Source organism: Taeniopygia guttata, chromosome 7 (genome assembly GCF_048771995.1).
Source record: "Taeniopygia guttata chromosome 7, bTaeGut7.mat, whole genome shotgun sequence".
In the NCBI taxonomy this organism is placed as follows: Eukaryota; Metazoa; Chordata; class Aves; order Passeriformes; family Estrildidae; genus Taeniopygia; species Taeniopygia guttata.
Genome location: NC_133032.1, coordinates 9,710,902 through 9,730,429, shown reverse-complemented (window position 1 = coordinate 9,730,429; position 19,528 = coordinate 9,710,902). Strand labels below are relative to the sequence as shown.

General features: G+C 43.4%; 1 protein-coding gene across 14 annotated transcripts in view; it reads left to right on the top strand.

The window, feature by feature from the left end:
• The window catches only part of BIN1 (bridging integrator 1), a 92,379-nt gene extending 73,530 nt beyond the window's left edge, over positions 1–18,849 (top strand). For 4 of the 14 annotated variants that reach the window (XM_030277260.4, XM_072932036.1, XM_030277261.4 and 1 more), the window contains 4 exons: positions 9,016–9,108; positions 9,875–9,985; positions 10,767–10,868; positions 13,862–14,224. In XM_030277260.4, coding sequence (XP_030133120.1) covers positions 9,016–9,108; positions 9,875–9,985; positions 10,767–10,868; positions 13,862–13,969 — 414 coding nt within the window. In that variant the 3' untranslated portion in view covers positions 13,970–14,224. Of the gene's footprint in view, positions 1–351; positions 481–3,351; positions 3,460–5,006; positions 5,031–9,015; positions 9,109–9,874; positions 9,986–10,766; positions 10,869–12,092; positions 12,180–13,861 lie in introns of those variants that run through there. The other 10 variants (XM_030277250.4, XM_030277246.4, XM_030277257.4 and 7 more) reach the window with 7 other exon arrangements.
• The last annotated feature ends 679 nt before the right edge of the window (positions 18,850–19,528 follow it).

The following is a 19,528-nucleotide window of genomic DNA, read 5'->3' as shown; positions in this document are numbered from 1 at the left end:
TTCCCAGTGGGCCTTTTGAAGGTTGCACATGCTTTAATTATGTATGCATGTCCTGTCAATGCATATTAATTGTGTTACGCTTCTCCTCTGCAGAGGGAAACTTGCCCACGGCTGAAGTGTAACTAATGATGCCAAACCTTCTCTGGAGGCGTGTGGTTATTTATTTTGTTTTGTTTCAGTTCAGCCCTTCACCCCTTCCCCTCTCTCTTCAGATGGAGTTGATTGGACCCTGCTCTGTGCCAGTGGTTGTGATTTCCCTCACCTTCAGTTTTTGTGACTAACCTGGTTCCTGTCTTTGGTTTTTTTGGGTGTCGCCGTCTGTGCTGTGGCCATGTGCTCACTTGCATGCAGTTGAGGAAAGGGCCTCCGGTGCCTCCGCCTCCAAAAGTCACCCCCTCCAAGGAGATCAAGCAGGAGAACATCATCAGTCTGTTTGATGACAATTTTGTCCCTGAGATAAGTGTGACAACCCCTTCACAGGTTAGCTGCTATGCCCTGCCTAATTTTTCTCTGCCTCTGAACTCTTCCTTCAGACCATTCTTCTCTTTGGAGGTGTCAAGCCATGAAACCTGGTCAGGTGAAGGAGGAGAGCAAGCTCAGCATTGGACCTCAGAAGGCAAAGGATTACTTAGGTGCAGACTTAAAGGGGAGAATACCTAAAAGTCAGTGACAGGTCGCCCTTTGAGAGCTTTCATTCATAGAAGAAACAGGAGAAACGTACCTGGTCAAGATACCAGAAAGTAATTTCTGCATTTGTTCAGCAGCAGTGCACGTGGATTATGACTTTCTTCATATCCTGTGATGTGCTATGCTTTCTCCAAACCCACTGATCCTGAGTGTGGGTGAAACTCTTTTATTTCTGCTCATGTACATCCCTAACTGCTGACCTTGGCATCTCTGCCAGTTCTTGGAGAAGACAGTTTTGTGCTCTCTGTGCCTTCACCCATAGGCTTTGTGGTTTAAAGCCCATATATGCACAGGAAAGGCAAAAAGGAATTGCCAAAGTTCTCTTTGCAAAGAGTAGCTGATGCAGTTAGATGGGCAGGACTGTGCCTGTAGTTAAGTCTACTGACAGTCTGTCAGTATTGTCAAGTGGCACCTTCTGAAGCCCTGAAAAAGGAAAAAAAAGTTTTCAAATGATAGATTTTCCTCTTCACTTTCTATTTGATTTATGTCACTACCAGAGAAGCTGTCCAGGTGGGGAGTTCTGTGTTGGATCTAGGAGAATGGCAGTCCTAATGTATATAGGAGCCTGACCAGATTTCTGGCTGTATCATGAGATACCTGCATCTACTTTATTTAAATATATATATATATACATACGTGTGTGTGTATATATATCTATATTTTCCCTGAATGCTTGTTAAAACACAAATCATATCTCTATCAGTGCTCATCTGTGACTCATTCCCTAATTTCTCCTTGCATCACACATGCTCCATTGCCTGTGGTTTGCCACCTTCCACCCAGCTGCTGAGGGGCAGAGATGAAGTGGGGAGGGAAGGAAGTCCATGTTAGATTTGGCATGGCAATAGATAAAACTTGCAGAGTGGAGAGATGGTTTGACATCAGTGTTGGAAGGTGGGGACTGCAGGCAGCTGAGCAACTCTTTATCATCATCTGTGCTTCTTTCTCCTTATTGGAATGGACAGCTCTGTCTGCCCCATGGTCTCAATCATGTATTTCCATGTGAATGCCAGCCCTTAGACATATTCTTCTGCACCTGATCAGTGCTCTGAGCCAGGATGGGATCTGCTGTGATTTTTGACCAGATGGGAGTTCTGAGGGAGAACTCTGGTTTCCAGAACAATCTTCACTGAAGGGCCCAGCAGCCCCTGGCACTCAGTGTGTTGCCCAAGGCTGTTCCTGTCAGATGTCTTAGTTCCAGTGAGCTGTCTATGGGAGATTTGGGTAAAGGCAAGGAGTGTTAGCCCTTGCATTCAAGTCTGGAATGACAGGTAAGACTATTCCATGGCTGCAGCCTTTGAAGTCTCACTACTAAACAAAGCTAAAGATTGGTGTTGTAACCTCTCTGATGGTGGCTTGGATGTGCTGGAAGAGCATACTAGAATTACTAGAATGCTAGTTAGTTTTTGCATGCTGGTCAGGGCTCATAATTGTGAGATGAGAGAGCTTGGTTCCTTGTCCTCATCCTTGTGGGTCTCAAGAAGACATGATTATAAGGCAAAGAAAAAAATCTGTAAGAAAACTGGGATAAGAGAAAATTAGAAGAGGTGAAAATGATGTTGATGTCAGTGGTATTCAGAGGACTGACTTTAAATGGTGTCGCTTGCTACTTTCGAAGCTTTTCCATTGTGGGATTTTCATATAACTGTGGAGTTATATGAATAACTAATTTTTTGTTGTTGAAAAGGTAGCTGAAGCACTAGGGCCTGCTTCAGCTGGGAGGTGGGAAGGTCATAGGAAACAGGGGCTGGGAGGTCATAGGAAACAGGAGCAAATTTTCCCGACTTCCTGGAGACAGCAGCTTCCTCTGAAGCTGAGTAGAAAGCAGTACATTGTGGTTAGATTTAATTTAAACCACCAAAGTGATAGTCCAGTCTTAAATGCTAATAATTTGTGTCCTTTGTGACTTCTTATCAATGGTAATCAGCAAATGTGGGATCATTGTCTCTAGGCAGAGCATTATTCAGTCAAAGGGAGTTATTCTGATGACTTTGAATAAAGTAGCAAAGCTTCCCAAATGTATGCTTTTTAGAAGATGTATGTGGGTAAGTTTATGGGATGCCTAGAAATTAAAACTATTGAAAACAATTTTTGAGCTGGGGGGGTGGGAGATTCAAATCCCTTAGCTAGAATGAGCTGCCATATTTTGTTTCTTACTCAGAAGGCAGGAGGAAATTAGCAGCTTTGGGAATTAGCTCTGAGGTCTCTCAGACTTCCCTTCCAGCAATTTGAGTGGTATTCTGCCTGGATTTTTGTTCCTGAGATGGGTTGTATGGATGGGAGCTCTTTAATGTGTAGGTGAGGAAGTTGGTCTGTCCGTGTAAAGGCAGCTGTGGGGAATAGAGGAGCAGCCCTTCTCACTCCTCAGTGGCCATGATCCCTTTGACCACAGCAGATCAGGTGCTCACACCATGTCAGCTCATTTGGCCAGGTGGGAAGATGAATGAGTGCTGTGGAAAAGGCTCAGATTTGGTTTGCAGGGCCCTCATGTGAGCTGCCTGTGAATGTGGGCACCAGGCAGTCAGGACTCACATCCAGTGTTTGCACTGCCACCATTTCTTCTGCGCTTGCAGCCTCAGCTCTGGGATATCACACGCCCTCCCTCCACCGTGCACACGCGCCTGTCTAATGCTCATACTACTTTTCTCCCTCACTGCTGCCAAGTTTGATGCCCCTGGGCCCTTCCAGGAGGGAGCCAGCCTGTTGGATCTGGATTTTGATCCCATTAAACCAGATGCCACTGTGGGGAAGACCCCCACACCCGCCTCCCAGGTTGGTTCTTATCGCCATTCCTTCTCCCTTCATTACTGACTTGTGCCCACCTGAACGATAACGTGGACCTGAGCTGTGGGTGGCTGGGCCTTGGATGTGGGTGCCCATGATGGGGACCTTGGTCTTCTCTGCTGGATGTGCAAGTCCAGGAAGGATCAGGTGGGCTGCTGGCCTGGCCACAGTCAGGCACGAGGTGTTTGTGTGGTGCTTGGGCTTTGCTCCGATGATCCACTTAATGTATGTCCCTCCCTGGAGCAGCACCTCTGTATGCTGTATGTATTTAAGTTGTTGCTCTGTGGATGGGAATTCAGCCTGAGCCCTGTGCTCCTGCTATAAATTGCTCTCAAGTGGATTTTTAATTAACAAGACACTTTGATAATCTGCAGTTACTTAAGATAAATAAGGCTGTAAATGGATATTTAAATGATGTGAAGCCCTTCTTTTCCTGTGTATGACACAGCCTGCATTCATAGTTGAGAAGCAGCTTCCTGCCTGTAACAGTGTGTTATCAAAAAGGAAGATGCCTAATTCTGACCTGTACCTGGTCCTGTCCTCTGTCAGAGGCTGATGGACTGTGCCTCATGTTATGTCTACATGACTGGAGGCTTTGAAGTGCATCCTGAATATGGTTGTTGTCTTCACTGAGATTTTCCATTTTATATGTATGAACTGGCTATTTTTTGCCTGTGGATGCCACTAAAGTTTGTAATAAACATAATTGGGTTGTTTATAGTACATCTCCAGTATCACCATGGTGAGTAGGTCTGTATGGCACAGATTTTTGTAGGAATAAGACTTCTTTTGTCAGGGTGATCAAACATTTGGCATTTGATTCCTCTAAAGTAAAATACTGTAATCTGCAAGATAGTAGTTATTATCATAATTTGATAGAGATCAATATGGCAAAGCTATCCTTTATTGGAACTTTATGTGGGTACATGGGTATTGTGTCTACATGCCTTCAGGACAAGCTCCATATCAGAATAAGCTTTTTTTAAAACAAAAATTTACTTTTTTTTCCCCTGAATCACCAGTTAGAACTCAGATAGTTGGTTATACTGACATAGGATACAAGTATAAATTTGACTTGAAATGGAATTGTTATCCTTCCAGCGTGCAACAAATATTACACTAAGTGGGTTTTCCAAAAGTGCTCAGCTATAGCATATTTAGTGTTCTAATCTAATTATTATTCGCTTCAGAAGTCATTAAAAGATAGTAAAAAATCAATAATGTCTACCTAGTTATCAAAACACATTTATTTCCTATAGGATGGGCAGTATGGCAAAGTGGTTAAGGTATTTTACTACTGATCTAAAGGCATCACAGAATCAGAGAATGTTAAGGGGTTGTAAGGGATTTTAAAGATCTTCTGTAACCAGGGATGTATAAATTCATGTACTAACAGGTATTTTCAAAACATTCAGAGATAAGTGCTGTTGAATGTGTATGTCTGGTTCAGTCTGATCAGTGTCTGTAATGTTTGTACTCAGTGAAATAATCATGTATAAACATGTTTTATTTTTGTTGCTCTTTGACATGCTTAGTCTTTACCTTGGGATTTATGGGAGGTAAGAAATTCATTTGTCTTTTGTCTCTCCTCATGTACTGTTCACATGCCAGTGCCAGCTCTGTTCACATGCCTGTCTCCTTTCCTTCACTGCTTCTCCTTCCTGCACACCCCAGACCAAAGTTGCTCTATGTGCTGCTGGACCCACTTATGCACCTTGTATGAAGCCCCAGGGCCAACCACATGTTTGCAAGTCAGTCTGGCACTCTATGACTTATGATTCTGCAGTGCATATGCCCATTGCCTTTCCCTGCTAACCCACTCATCCTTCCCTTGGCATAATGCTGTGACCTTCACCTCATACTTAATACCACTGTGGCATCATCCTCACTCTTCACAACACAGCATTTCCTAAACTCTCTGCATCCTGTTGGTCTCGTGTGCAGTGCATAAATATCTCAGCTATCATAAATATATCATCATTACTGCCTGTGCCATTAGATATGTGCACATCTGGAATTGTCTGTGGTTGCTGTTCATCGACCATCGTTGTCAGAAAGGCTGATGTGAATTTGCTCACCCTGTGTCTACACTGGAAGTTAACTGCAGGCCCAAGTCTTGCCTGGCATCTGCCTCAACCTCAGCTTTGGAGCTTGCTGACAGGGAGACCCTGCACATGCCCTGCATCTGAACAAAAACCTGACCCTCATTTATGCCCTCTCTACATATGTGGCCTGGGCAGGTCTCAGGTTGCTGCAGATTAGCCCCTTGAGAGATATTTCAAGCACAACTAATTTTGAGTCCTTCTGGACTGGCAGCCAGCAGTGTGGACAGAAAATGCTTGGTCTGGGTACTCAGGCCTGCTGCTGGAACTGGCTTTGTTCACCAAGTAAGCTCATGGCAGAGGAATTGAGTCCTGCCAACCTTACATTCCCGAGGGCCAGATCACCCCCTAGAATGACTGTACTTGCAGGGACACAACTTAGCCCTGGCCTAAGGACTCACTGTGGCCACTGCTCCTTCACATGAGCTTGGGTGACATCAAGGAAGAAAGTTTCAACCCTGTGTGTTTTATCAGCCACCAGTGTTTAACATCTGTCGTTCCCCTGTATGTGCATTGTCAATCTGTCATAGGGAAGAAGAGATTGGTTTAGCTAGGAAAAATCTCATTCCTTTCAGGTGAATGGGCAGGGGTAAGGTATGACTCTGATTCAGCTGTGCTTACAGTCTTGGCTGGAAGAGTTTTGGACCACTTCTCTCATCCTGGAAACTGATTTTACCCAAAAGATAACCTGCTCAACCAGGAAATGCTACTAGTCAAAGTGTTCTCACTGTACCAATTCTCATCTTGGCATACCATGTACAAAGAGCAGAGCTTCCTAAAGATGGGGAATCTTCCTCTTCAAGTCTTCCAAAGTGTTTTTGTTATAAATGTTCTTAGCTGTTGATGAGAGAAGACTTTTTTTGGGGTTCCTTAGTCCTATAGGCCATGAGGTGTACAACTATGTAGAAAGTTGAGTGCAGCAGAGCTGGCTTAGTTCTGCAGACTGGGAAATGTGCATTGGTGTGCACGATGCTGCTGTTGGAATTAGCAAAGCTTTTAAACCCGGTAACAGCACTGAGCAATCCTTCCTTTCCCTGTACTATCTTTTCATGACTGTAAATGCTTTTATAGGCCTCAGGATGCCCCACAGGTATCTAAAATAGAAAAATTAATAGTTTACATGAAAATGCCCTTTGTTGAAATTCAGGGGATTAATTTAGATCCAGTTTCTCTGATTATTCCATACTGTTTTTGCAGATTAGCTACTTAAAAAAAAAAAACCTGAACCCTCATACTGAGCTCCTTTTCACTTGTCCATATAAAACTGATGTTTGGTCAGATAGAGCTGACCTGGCATTTGTTCCAGTTCCAGTTTCACTGAACCCAAATGAAAACCTGGGAATGAATCCAATTAAACAGGAGAATCCTTTGTAGCATTTCATATGCATATATTTACCTTGGCTCTACCAAAGCTGCTGAGGAAATCCTCTATAGGATGGGAACAGCTCTGCTCTTTATAATATCTTCTGGCAGTATAGGCCTGTGGACATGGTGACTGGGAGACATGAGGAAGGATGTGATAGGGGAGGAAAGCATGTGTTAGATGACACCACTGGAGCAGCTGAAGGTAAAGTAATGGATTTGTATTAAATCAAGGATTTATTTCTTTGTTATTGCTGCTGTTATTAGAATGCTGCTTGGAGCATTGTGCTAGTGCATGGCTAGTAGCCAGATGGGTGTACATTTAAAGTTTTTCATGGTGATTACTTTACTCTGGGGTTTTGTAAGTTTGGGACTATGAGAACTGCAAAATTAAGGAATCTGGACAATGCCTTATTTCGAATATGATTGTATGCAGGGGTGTATGTGTCTTGATTTAACTCCATCTGGCAGTGAAACACCACACAACCACTCACTCATTTCCCTCCCATTCATGGGATGGAGGAGAAAGTTGGAAGGATAAAGTAATAAAACTTGTGGATTGAGATGAGACCATCTTAATTCAAACAAAATAATAATAATTGTAATGGAAAAGAAAATAACAGACATAAATGAAACCCAAAAAAACCTAAGTGAGGCAAATGAAAAACAGTTGCTCAACACCAGCTGACTGATGCCCAGCTCATTCCTGAGCAGTGGTATCTGATCAGCTTTTCCCATAGCTTATACACTGAGCATGATGGCATTTGGGATATCCCTGTGGTGAGTTGGGGTCAGCTGTCCTGGCTGTGTCCCCCAGCCTCCTTGCTGGCAGGTCAGCATGAGAACCTGAAAAGTCTTTGACTTGGTGTAATCACTGCTCAACTACATCATCAGTGTTGGCAACATTATTCTCATCCTAAATCCAGAACAGCCCTGTATCAGCTATTAGGAAAAAAATCAACTATCCCAGCTGAAGCAGGACAGCACATTTTTATCAAATGTATGAGGCACGTGAGCATGCTGAAGCTGGGTATTGCCATGTATTAAAAATGACAAATCTTGGGAATCTTCCCAGATGCTGCCTGGCCAGTCTCCCAAGGGGCTGATTTGCAGCCTTGCTGCTACCAGAGCCAATGTACTTCCTGCATTGTTGCAATTTCTGGGAGGGGCAAATGAATATCTTTAATTTTGTGTTAAAAAGAGTTTATCTGTCTCCAGACAATAGAGAATAAAAAATTGAACTGCTGTAAGTCTGTCATAGGAGTTTGGTTCATCTTTTGTTGTGCACAGGAACCCCTGTCCCCAGGTTTTTTAGAATAGTCTTTGCCAGACAGTGATTTGTGGGTGATACTGAATCTGCTTGGTGGTGGCAGCTTTTGTGCAGTAGAAACTTTCCATCAACACAAATGTGTTACACACCCCATCTGGAATATTAATAGAAAATTCTTAATAATAGAATATTCACAACAGAATCTAAATTCACAACTCTTTGGGCCTGTCCAAAATTGAAGGGAGTGAAAGTTAGCACATAGAAAGTTATGCTGTTTGATTCAGTCCTAATGCCATGTTCATGCTGGGTCTGGACTAAATGCCATATCTGGACACATTATTACCATGCTCTTTTGTTTATGGGAGTAGGCGAGCACTTGTATATTCTGTGATTGTTCATCCTTGGAAGTAGACTGTGGAAAGATCCTTGTTCTTTGGAGTGCAAGAGAAGTTGTATTCTCATACAAGTGGGCAATCTAGATGTAATATTAGATACTGTGTGTGTGTAAAGTAGCTCTGCAGTTTGGATTGTGAAGAGAAAGAGTCACACAGAATTTTTGGCGTTCATTGATTTCCTCTGAATTTTTGCCTACTGCATTGCTGGGGTTGAGGGTTTCTGACTTTGTTGTGATGAGTTGTAGAGAAAGGGGGAGACAGAAATGCAGCCAGACCCTACAGTGTCTCACCTTTTAGTCAGCAGATGGCTCAGGCAGTGGCACAGAGCACTTGGACAGGCTGGGCTGCACTTTGCTGCACACTCGTGTAGCTGGAATGAGAGTAACTTCCTACTGGGATGACTTTTGTATTGCAGCCTGCAGAAGCAGCCCGTGCAGGAGCTGAAGCAGCTGGATCAGAAGCAGCAGCTGGAGCTGAAGCATCTAAAACTGAAGCTGACTCAGGATCGGTAAACAGCTAAGGGACAGCAATCCCTTTTCTTCATCCCTCTGTTACACAGCACATGTGGGAGGCTGGACTGGAGAAGAGATGTGTAGCTGCTTGGAAAAAAACATCCCTGCCAGTGGAGTTGCAGTGCTCTTATTCAGGGACCAGACTTAGCTGTTGCATTTTATCTGTGTAATGCTTAGGGAGACGTTCTGCTGGAAAAGTCAGTAAAAGAATTGTCCCTTCACCCATGTTTTGAAGTCAGCCCACAGCCTGTGCTGTCCTAAGCTGTGTTGTCAGCTGGATTCCCCCTTGCTTGTCATTTACTTTACCTACTGTATCCTCTGGGCTCTGGCTGTGTCTTCTGAATATCTAGGCTGCCTCTCTTTTTGGTGACACTACTGCTCTTTTAGGGGACAGAGATAGGTCCCATGTCATGGCAGCTTTGTTCCTATAGGCTGTCACATTTGAATTGTCTGTTCCAGGAGGGCTCTATGAGATTGCATTGTGACCACAGGAACTGGGAAATGCCAGGCATTATGGTCTCAGGAAACCTACAACCCATCCCTGCCTTTCTGCAGCCTTAGGCAGGGAGGCAGCAGTCACCAATCCTGCCCTCTCGATGCTGCCTCTGCTGTCCCTTGTTGCTGACTGGTGTGCTGGGAGAACCCATTGAAGCCATGGGATGGTTGGGGTCTGGATCCTCCAGGGTGGACTTGGAGCTTCAGTTTTGGATTCTCTTTTCTCAATGTCTTTTTTTCCCTTCCTTGGCTGGCACTGCCTACCAGAGCTCTCTGCCTGCTGTTGTTGTGGAAACTTTCCCTGCAACTGTCAATGGCACTGTGGAAGGAGGTGCTTCATCTGAGAGAGCTGACATGCCCCCAGGATTTCTGTTCAAGGTGAGTGTGTGCTTGTGTGGCATCCAGTTCCTGGTGAGGATTTTTTTTTCCCCCTCCCAGTTAATCCCAAAGGCATTAACTGCTTGCACTCAGCATGGCCATGGGCTAGGCCACATTGAAAGTCAAACCAGAAATTGAAGAGAGAAAAACCTTCCTCTCTAGCAACATAGCTTCATGCAGTTCCAGATGTTTCAAAGGTTTATGTGAGAGCATCTGCATCTAAAGGTCAGCAAAACCCATTCTCTCTGCTGCAGTGGTTTCTGTCTTGGTGGTGTTGGTCACAGACTCTGGACGCTGGATAAAATGTTATACTCCTGACAGGAAAAGTTAAACTTTGGTGCAAGTAACAAATTGAGAAGATTTGGGAACACCAGCAGGAACAGAAGACTCTGTGTTTGGGGAAGTTAGAAACAGAGAAAACAGAGAAAAGTACAGGACTAGACAGGGAAGTTGGGACGTTGGGAAGTTGAATATGCCAAAGATCACTTGCAGCAAAGACGTGGAGGAAGGAGTGATTTTGGGTGAAGATAAGCCACAAATTTAATGTGCCTAAGGGAGTGTGGTAGCCAGAAGGCACTTTCTCCTGAAAGTGAGAATTTACAGCATCTTACTATAGGAACACTTTTCTGCTTTAGTCATACCCATTTTTTATTGTGAGTTCTGCTGAAAGCAGAAGGAATAGAAAACCCTGAAGAATGACAGGAGGCTCATAACATTTAGCCTGGTTTCAGGTGGCATTATAGGCTGTAGTGCTCCAAGCGCTCCTCTCCTGTCCCTGCAGGTCCAGGCCATGCACGATTATACAGCCACTGACACTGATGAGCTGCAGCTGAAGGCTGGGGATGTGGTGCTTGTGATTCCATTTGAGAACCCCGAGGAGCAGGTGAGTGGGGGAGCCAAGGTGTGAGCCTGGGCCAGGTGGAGCCAAGTGGGTTTCCTGAGCTGCTTCTTTCTTCACTAACAGTTGGCTGGCTGAATCCTGAGCCCTTAGTTTGTGGCTGGGAGCTGGCAAGAGAGCCGGTTGGCCTTGAGCTTGAGATTGGCTTCTTGCAACAGAGGAGAGGACTCTGCTTGTTACTGGAGAGTGGAGACATTATCCTGCATAAAGCATGTGGAGTAGCTATAGGTTCTTGTCCCTGTCAGAACATTTGAGCCAATGCAGTGGCTCTCTTGATCAGGGAGCCCAACAGAGCCCATACTTTGCCTTCTCACTGTCCCTAAACTTGATGCACTTTCCCTATGACCACTACAGTACAGACTATGAAAGAAGTGACTCATACTTTATGATGTTTTCTTCTCTTTTGAGAAACGTTGGAGCTCTGAGAAAGCAGGTGGTGGTGGATGATGTCTTGCACTTAAGCACAGCAGTGGCTATTTCCAAATGACTGTGTTTGGTCAGGAGATGGCAGCAGAATCAAAGGCTAGAACAGGTCTCAGCTCTAGAGAGCAAGTTTTGCTGCCAATCTTCAACCTGAATTTACTTGGTCATGTTTTTTCTTTAATTTGAGCTATTTGTAGAAGCCTTGAGTAAGTCCTTCTCACTTTGTGTTTGAGAGCACCCAGCTGACAATCTGCAGCAGTTTTACTACTTTGACTGAGAGAGGTGGTGAGTTTATAAAATTAATGCTCACATCTCTAGGTTTCTGTTTGGAAAAGAAAGAATTCTGCAGATTGATTGAGCAGTCATCAGCTCTTTGGGTGTGGCCAAGTTTAGATAAAATCTGGATTCCACAAGGGGTAAAGGGAAGGTGATATAGTTCACTAATTGAGAAAATGTGGGTCCTCTTTGTGGCCCAGCTGTTGGCTTTGTGAATTATGGAGACAGATCATGCTGATGCTTGTGAAGTGGAGCCATAAAATGCCAACAGTTCCCTCACACCTAGGGGAGGAAAGGTTTTTGGAGAACAGGCACTGATTCCTTCTGGAAACAAGACTCCCGACTGGGTGGGACTGCCCTGCACAAGCATTTGTAAACATTTCTTTCTCAGAAAGCTTTCTGGATGGGAAATGAGTGCCAGCTCCCCCAGTTTCTGTGGTAGGAGATGGCGTTTGTGGAGCAGATGGCGTTTTTGGATCAGTTTTTCAACGCCCTGTGTTTGCACTTTAGCTGGATGTGGGTGCAACAGCCATGAACTCGAGACTCTCCAAGCTGCAGAGGGTGAGCTCCGAGTGTTGCTAACATGACTCTGTAGCTGCACTGAAGCCCTCTAACCCTTCTACAGTGTATCCTGTGCTACAGCTCATTTCCCTAACCTCAACCATACCCAGCCAGGAATTGCTGGCTGTTAACATGTGCATGAACTGTGCACGTGAGTGGAGGGAGCTTAGGATACTAGACTGATTCCCATCCCTTCCTTGCAGCTTAGGTGTCAGTCTGTGGGTACATCCAGGCCAGGATTCATCTCTCTTGATAGAAAAAAGGGTTGAAGGCAGCAACATTTCTAAGATGGCCCTTCAAATGATGTGGTTTAAAAGTGTTAAGGCCCTATCTGGATTCTTGTGTCTAATCCCTACAGCTGAGGAGACTCTTCATGTGGTGGGAGTGATGCATGCCTGCTCTATGGCACAGCACTATGTGCAAATGGATGAGCTTTTGTGCCTGACCTGCTGTGAGCTGGAAGCTGCCATCTAGACACTTGGGCCCAGTGTCTTCTGCCTCATTGTTTGTCTTCCTGATTTATGGCATGTCAATCCTTCCACAGCCCCTGCAGCTGGCTGCTGCAGATGGGCTCCCATCTCGTGTCATTCCCATGACATCTCCTGAATGTTCCAATCTCAGGCAGCAGTCAGGGCTAAGTGAGCCTGCAGGCTCTGGGAGCTGTGCAGCTCTTGTGCCTCATGCTGCACCTAAACCCATAGGCTGCCCCACTGCAAATGAGTGGGGTATGGGCAAAGGAAAGGGAATTTCCATGGTGGCAGCTCCAAGGCACGCAGAGAGTAGAGTGGTTGTACACCTGAGCTGCAAGCTCAGTGCAGCTCTCTCACCTTGAATATATTGAATATCTCCCTCATGTGCCTAGGATGGAGCAGAAACCTCAATGCCAGGCAGCCTGCAGGCAGAGGGTAGGAAGTCTGGTTCTGCTCATGAGCAGGTTCTACCAAGCAGGGTTCCTTTTGCCTGAGTGAAAATTCATCTGTGTTTATAGATGTATAGGTTGGAGGCTAAGGAAGACCTTATTGAGAGACCTAAATCATATGTAGCCAAAATTTGGGAGTTTTGCTAACCTCACCTTGCATCAAACCAAACAGACTGCTGAGTTTTGGGAAGATGGGCTGGGTTCCTCAGCTCCCAGTTCCCTTAGACCAGGATTTCAGTAGCAAATAAGACTCACTTTGCCTGTATCACCTCTAAAATGCCAATCATGTGGGTGCTCTGACTGAGGCAGGGATGAGCACCTCCTGGGGTTGATTAATCCTTTCCAATGGCTTGTGCTCGAGATGAATGGGGTGAATTACACGCTGGAGGTGCCAAACTGTTATGGCTATGGAGAATGCTAGACCCATCATGTTTGCATTGTGAAGGGTGAGATAGGTGGTTCCCATGCTGTAGCTCTGGGGAGTCTCTTTTGGCAGAATTTATCCTGTTTCAGTGGGTGTAAATTGTGACATGTTTCTGTTACACTTGCTTATTTTTACTGTGTCAGTCTGGGTCAGATGGGAGCTTTGATATGAACTCTGGTGGGATGTAGCCTTTTCTCTGTATAAAGGGAAACAAAAGCATTTTTTCCTTCTCCCCCATACTTTTCCTGATTTGTCTCCAAGCCAAATAAAAGCATGGCTTTGGTAATGTCTTTACACCTCCTTGGCCTGCACTGTGTAAGAAAGAGCCCTGCTCACATCTGTCCTTTAGCATCTGATCTCTGTCTTCTCCTCCAGGACGAAGGATGGCTGATGGGTGTGAAGGAGTCTGACTGGATCCAGCATAAGGAACTTGACCAATGCCGAGGGGTTTTCCCTGAGAATTTCACAGAACGGGTGCAGTGAAAGTCCAAGCCCACCAGCTGTGTTTCTGCTGGAAGAAAGCAAGTTTTCTGGTAGATAGCTGAAAAAGAACAACGAAAGGCAATGAAGAGAGAATTATGAAGGAATAGAAGCCTGAAAAAAAAGGTCAACTTTTAAGTTGACACACCTTTAAGGGTGTGTTCTTCTCAAAGGGCAAGGTTTCAGAAGTTAATTGAAATTTGAAATGTTATTGAAATATATACATAACAATAATAATAAGGCAATTCAGATACCCTCTTCCCCTTTGGTTTAAACAGCATTTGTATTCAAAGGACTGATGCAGAAGCAACTCAGTGAGGTTCTCCAAGTACTGCATTGACTGAATTGTCAGATGTCAGCCTGATTCCTGGAAAGGCAGTATTTGTCAAATGGCTTGAAAGTAGAAGCTTCATTTACTCTTGGGTGGGTTAATCTGTTTTGTCTTGAAGGTGGCTTGCATGGCAACCATAAAAATTCAGCCTTCCCTACATCTTCAACCTACAGTAGGCCAAACTTTCTGTTATGCTGTTGAAAAAAAATTTAGTGTATAGTGTTCACCACTACAATGTATGTGTGTGTGTGTGTATTTTATTTTCTTACTTTAAAACAATGTTACATAAACTGTGATTTTATACATGTAAAGGTAGAAGAAAATACATGGAAAGGGCATGAAGAAGGTGAAATGTGTGAAGCTGTGCTCAGTCCAAAGTTCTTTCAAATGTGGACACCTAAATTCTCACAGTAGTGTTGGCCTTTGATCCAAAGGGGAATGGACAAATACAAGAGGTCAGACAAGACAAAACAAACAGATGCCATTTGGATGTCTCTGAAATTTAGGAGAGGGAATCCTCTAGTACACACATCCCCATCCCCTACCCCCCAGAAAAACCCAAAACCTATTGGTGGTTTCAGAAAAGCTTAGATGCATATAGATGGAAAATAGCTCTAAAATCTACTGGTTAGAAAATTTGCTTTTAAAGACAGAGATAAGGGAAGAAATTTTTTTTCTTCTGTAAGAATATCAAAGAGAAAACACTGATAAAAAACAAATTACTTTCTGTGCTTTTCATTGGAGTTGTTTTTTGTGGAATTGTATTTCTTATTTTCCTTTGAAGAGTTCTGTACGTGAAATATCGTTAGATCAGCTTTCTCCAGTGCTGTGCTGATGATCAAGTTAACCTCCATGAAAACTGGACTCTTGAAATGCTCGTTTAAAATGGCTGTGTGACTTCATGCTATTGTAATGCATTAGAAACGAAGGCAAGAATATCAAAGTGTCAGTGTCAAGAAGACACTCTGCAGTCTAATACTGATGCTGAGTCCTTTACCTTTCCTTTGCTTCTGTTTGTTTTTGAATTTTTTTTTTTTTTTTTTTTTTTTTTGGTTTAGACAAGCAGATGACAAGGCATATTCTAAGTGCATATTACACTTGTTAATATAAGCCAGTCTGGCTCTCCAAGACTCTAAAGTCCCACAAAGGTACTTTATAAACTTTACTTGAATATTGATGCAGCTGGCAAGCAAGTCAGGCTATTTTAATTTTTTACAGCTTCCCCTCCTCCCCCATGATGGTTTTGCCCTGAAGGGATTTTTAGCAGTGAGGTTACACCATGCTCAGGATCACTCTGAAATAATCTTCCAAACTGGTAGGAGTTGGCTTTTGTCAAAGCTGCACAAAATGCTGACAGAGTACTGAAAATCTCACCTTTTCCAGTCTGTTTATTTGTAGAACAACAGAAAAACACTGTAGGGCAAAAATTGTGTTTTAAAAAAACCACAACAACTTAGTTTGGAGGAACAGATCTGATTTTGATTAGAAAATATATTCTTAAAGATGCAAACATTGTTGGAGTTCCTCCTGCTTTCAGCTTGGGAGATGATCCATGCTAGTTATTTACAGCAATGTAACAGGCATTAAATCTGTCCTATATACCCAAATCCCTTCTCTTTTTTAAAAGAAAAAATGTGCAGGAATTTATTTTGCATCACTGTTAGAAACACCAATAGTATTTAGGAGTAACTGCTCACAATACAGAAGGACTGGACTCCACAAATTATAGTATGGTGAGCTGTTGCTTTAGAATACTGACTGATTTGACTTTTTTTTCCTTTTTCATCAGGGTTGTCTTTATTATTACTCTTTTTTGTTTTTCAAAATATCTATTTTTATGCATTTGTGACTCCCATTACTCCTTTAAAGATTATTCATATAAAAATATACATTTAAATATACATAGAAATATATATATATAAAAAAGCGGGTTGATCCAATTAACATAATGCTGTCAGCTTAAAGTGTTTATTTTTATGCAAAACCTGTGGATAATAGCTTTGGTTTTTTTTTAAAAAGGGACAAGATTCTAAGTCACCAGAGCTGTGATTTTTGTCTTATAGTAACTGTTCTAGACCATTTAGAAAGCTGTGCTGATACCTAATTTATTGTGGGGTTTTTTTGCTGTTGTTGTCCTCTGCTGTGCTTGAACCAGATGACTGTCCCAAGAAAAATCCTTGTAAGGCCTTTTCATTTTATTGAGCTTGCAGAGCAACTATCCAGTACTGTATTGTCCCTGCAGAAGTGGTAGCACTTTGCAAAAAAGGGATGTTGTTTTCAGGTCACATGAGTGATGCTCCAGTGTTGCTGGTGGGGAAAGTGTTGTGTCTATCTCCATTTGCTACCCCCAACCCCAAAACCCCCAAGCCCCATGGCTTAGAGCAGGTTAGGGTGGGTTACCTGGATTTTGCATTGCTCACAGATGAGTGGTGCCAGCACATCTCAGTCAGGTTCTGAAAATGCAGGATCAGACCCACAGTTTATAAATTGCCTTATGTGAAAGTAGGATGGCATAGCAGGAAACTCGTAGGTGGCAGTGTTCTTTAGAGCCAGGGGATCTGTCTCCTGGGTCATTCAGCCCCTTGTAAACAGCTATGGCTCCTCCCATTTTCAGTGTTTTTACATCTCCTAAATATCTTGATTCTGGTTGGTATTACCTGGTGAAATGAACTTCCCCTTTTCTTTGGTTTAGATCTGATTCAAATAGAAAGAGGGACAGTAAACTCCTAGGTAGGCTGTGCCCTTCTGGTTTTTCAGTTTGCAGGCTGAACTGAAAAATCTGAGAAAAAGCATAAGGGTCACCTGAGACAATTTTTTTTTCCATTTTCTCAGTGGAATGAAAAAGGGAAAAATTGAAACAAACAAATCCTTTCATACCAAAAAGAAAAATTAATTTTTAGGCTTGCATTTTAACAAATGTTATGTCTTGGGCTGTAACAAGTTGCTTTGAAGCAAAAATATGAAAACTTCTGTTTTGAAAATGCTGAAAGAAAATGTTTTAATGTTAATAGTCCTTTTGCCTTTGCCTTTTTTCTTAATCTAATGACTCATTTCAGTTAACTCTAAACTGTATTTTTTTGCAAATACATTATCCACTGAAGAGAACCCAAAGAAGCCCAGCTCTGCTCCACTGACAGATACACTGGACACATTTCAGGGATTACTTGGTATCTGGCCCATCAAAGCTGCTGTTTTCCCCATTTAATAATCTTCCACTTGATTGTTCTACTGTGTGACAAATAAAAGCATCTCTCATCCCGTGCCATTGACTGGTTTTGTAGCTGAACTTAAAAAGACATTCTTGCACTGTTGGCTTCAGTTTGGTTACAGATTTATGATAATACTCCAGTTTGAGCCTAATCCTAATATGAAGTGGGAATTAATATTTACCCAACTGATGAGAAAGAAATAAGGCATTGTTTCTTAGCCCTTTTTCTATCTTAGCAGAGTCGGTAATATATCTGTCAAAATTAAGGCAAAGTCCAGGGTAGAAAAGAGTATGGTGTTCCAGGTGAGACTCCCACATACTCTGTGTTATTTTCTATGGGAATTCCTCAGCTGTCTGCTTTTATCACCTTTATTTTGCTTGGCTGTTGAGGTGAGGCAGTAAATGGGGTCATGCAGGTTCATTTCCAGCTACTTGAAGCTGGTACTGCTTTGTGTGAATTGTGCCACAATCCTTGAAGCTTTGTTCACTGTTGCAGAACCCTTTCCTGTCCTACTATCCTAAGACTGTGGCCAAGGCAGACAGCCCAAGTCAAAGGGGACTTGGAGCAGGAGTGAGGACTCCAAATCCTACCTGGAGCTGGGTGCCAGTTCAATGAACTGGGATGCTTGTTCAAGGCAAGCAACAGCTTTTCTTCTCTGGGCCACCAAAGGGAAGCTACTCCTTGCCACACAGGTATTGTCTCAGCTGGTACTGGTGCACACACCTCTCTGCTTGCATGCTCTAGTTCACACCTTCTCCATAACTCCTGATGGAAGGGAGTCCTGGGTGGTGCCCAGAGCTGGATTGTGTCACCAGCCCTCACAAAGCATCCGGTCTAGTTGGCACGTGGGGGCTAAGGATTAGATGGCTCTTCTGGAAATTTTGCTTATGAAACTAAATGGAGAAACTACAGCTATGAAGACTGGTCTGTATAAGCTTGTACTTTGATGTGTCCTATGGCTATAATTCCTTCACCTCCTTTTGCAGCTTATTCTGCTATTGTGACCCTAGTCTGCATTTCATGTAGAAGGTCCCTACTTGAAACTTGCCAGATGCAGTCCTGGGCTTATTGCTTCTCTTTAGCTGAATTAAGTGGGAACGACTTTGGCAGTGTATTAGCAATCTCTTTTCCTTCTGTTAATTCAGTCTCTGAGTTTAATCACAATGACCTGAAACATGTTTGGGGGTTGAGTGGTTTTTTAATTAATTTTTGTTTTGTTTAATCAAAGCTGAACAATTCCCATTGTATTTAGAGCTGTGATACCCAGTTCCACAAGTACTAGATAAATTTGTCCCATCTTGTTTCTTGGTGATGTTCAGAAATATAATTTGTGTCATCCTAAATCCTGTGTCAGTTTCTCTGTATATTTTTCCTACCTTTATACTAAGCTGAAACAATTCAGGACACTTTCTCTCGACAGAGGTGAGTAGCTTTATAGGTGTTTGGTGTCCAGGCACCGTTAACATTGGGAGTTCTTACAAGTACATGGAATGGAGAGGGTGATGCTGGTGCATACAACAGGGTAAATAAGCTCTTGCAGCAGCCATCTCTGTTCCAGTGGATTGTGATGCCAAATTAAGGTAGAGTAAGGAAGGATTTAAGGTCTTTCCTTTTTATTAGCTACTGACCCCAAAGTGATGTGACCTTCATCCTCGAAGGCAGGTCTGTTGGGTGGGATTATGACACTGCAAGGGCATTCTGTGCCACCTGGCCAAACTTTACTCAGTTCCCTCTGACCTGCTGCCACACCTGTGTGAGCTTAGTTCCTAGGCTGGCTTTGGGTTCTGCTCTTTAAACTGGACATTTCCTTTGTAGGTAGAAAGGGGGTGTTTGTGCCTGTCAGCCCATAGGGATTGAGGGACGGGTTTAGAGGGATTCACAGTTCATAGCTGACTGGTTTTGGGGCCACTCCATTGGATGCCTGAATCCAGACAGGCTTGGCACAGCTGTAAATTGGTGCCAGTTAGCACTTGGATGGACTGCCAGAGTCCATTGCTTTAGGATGCAGCTCCACAAGCCCCA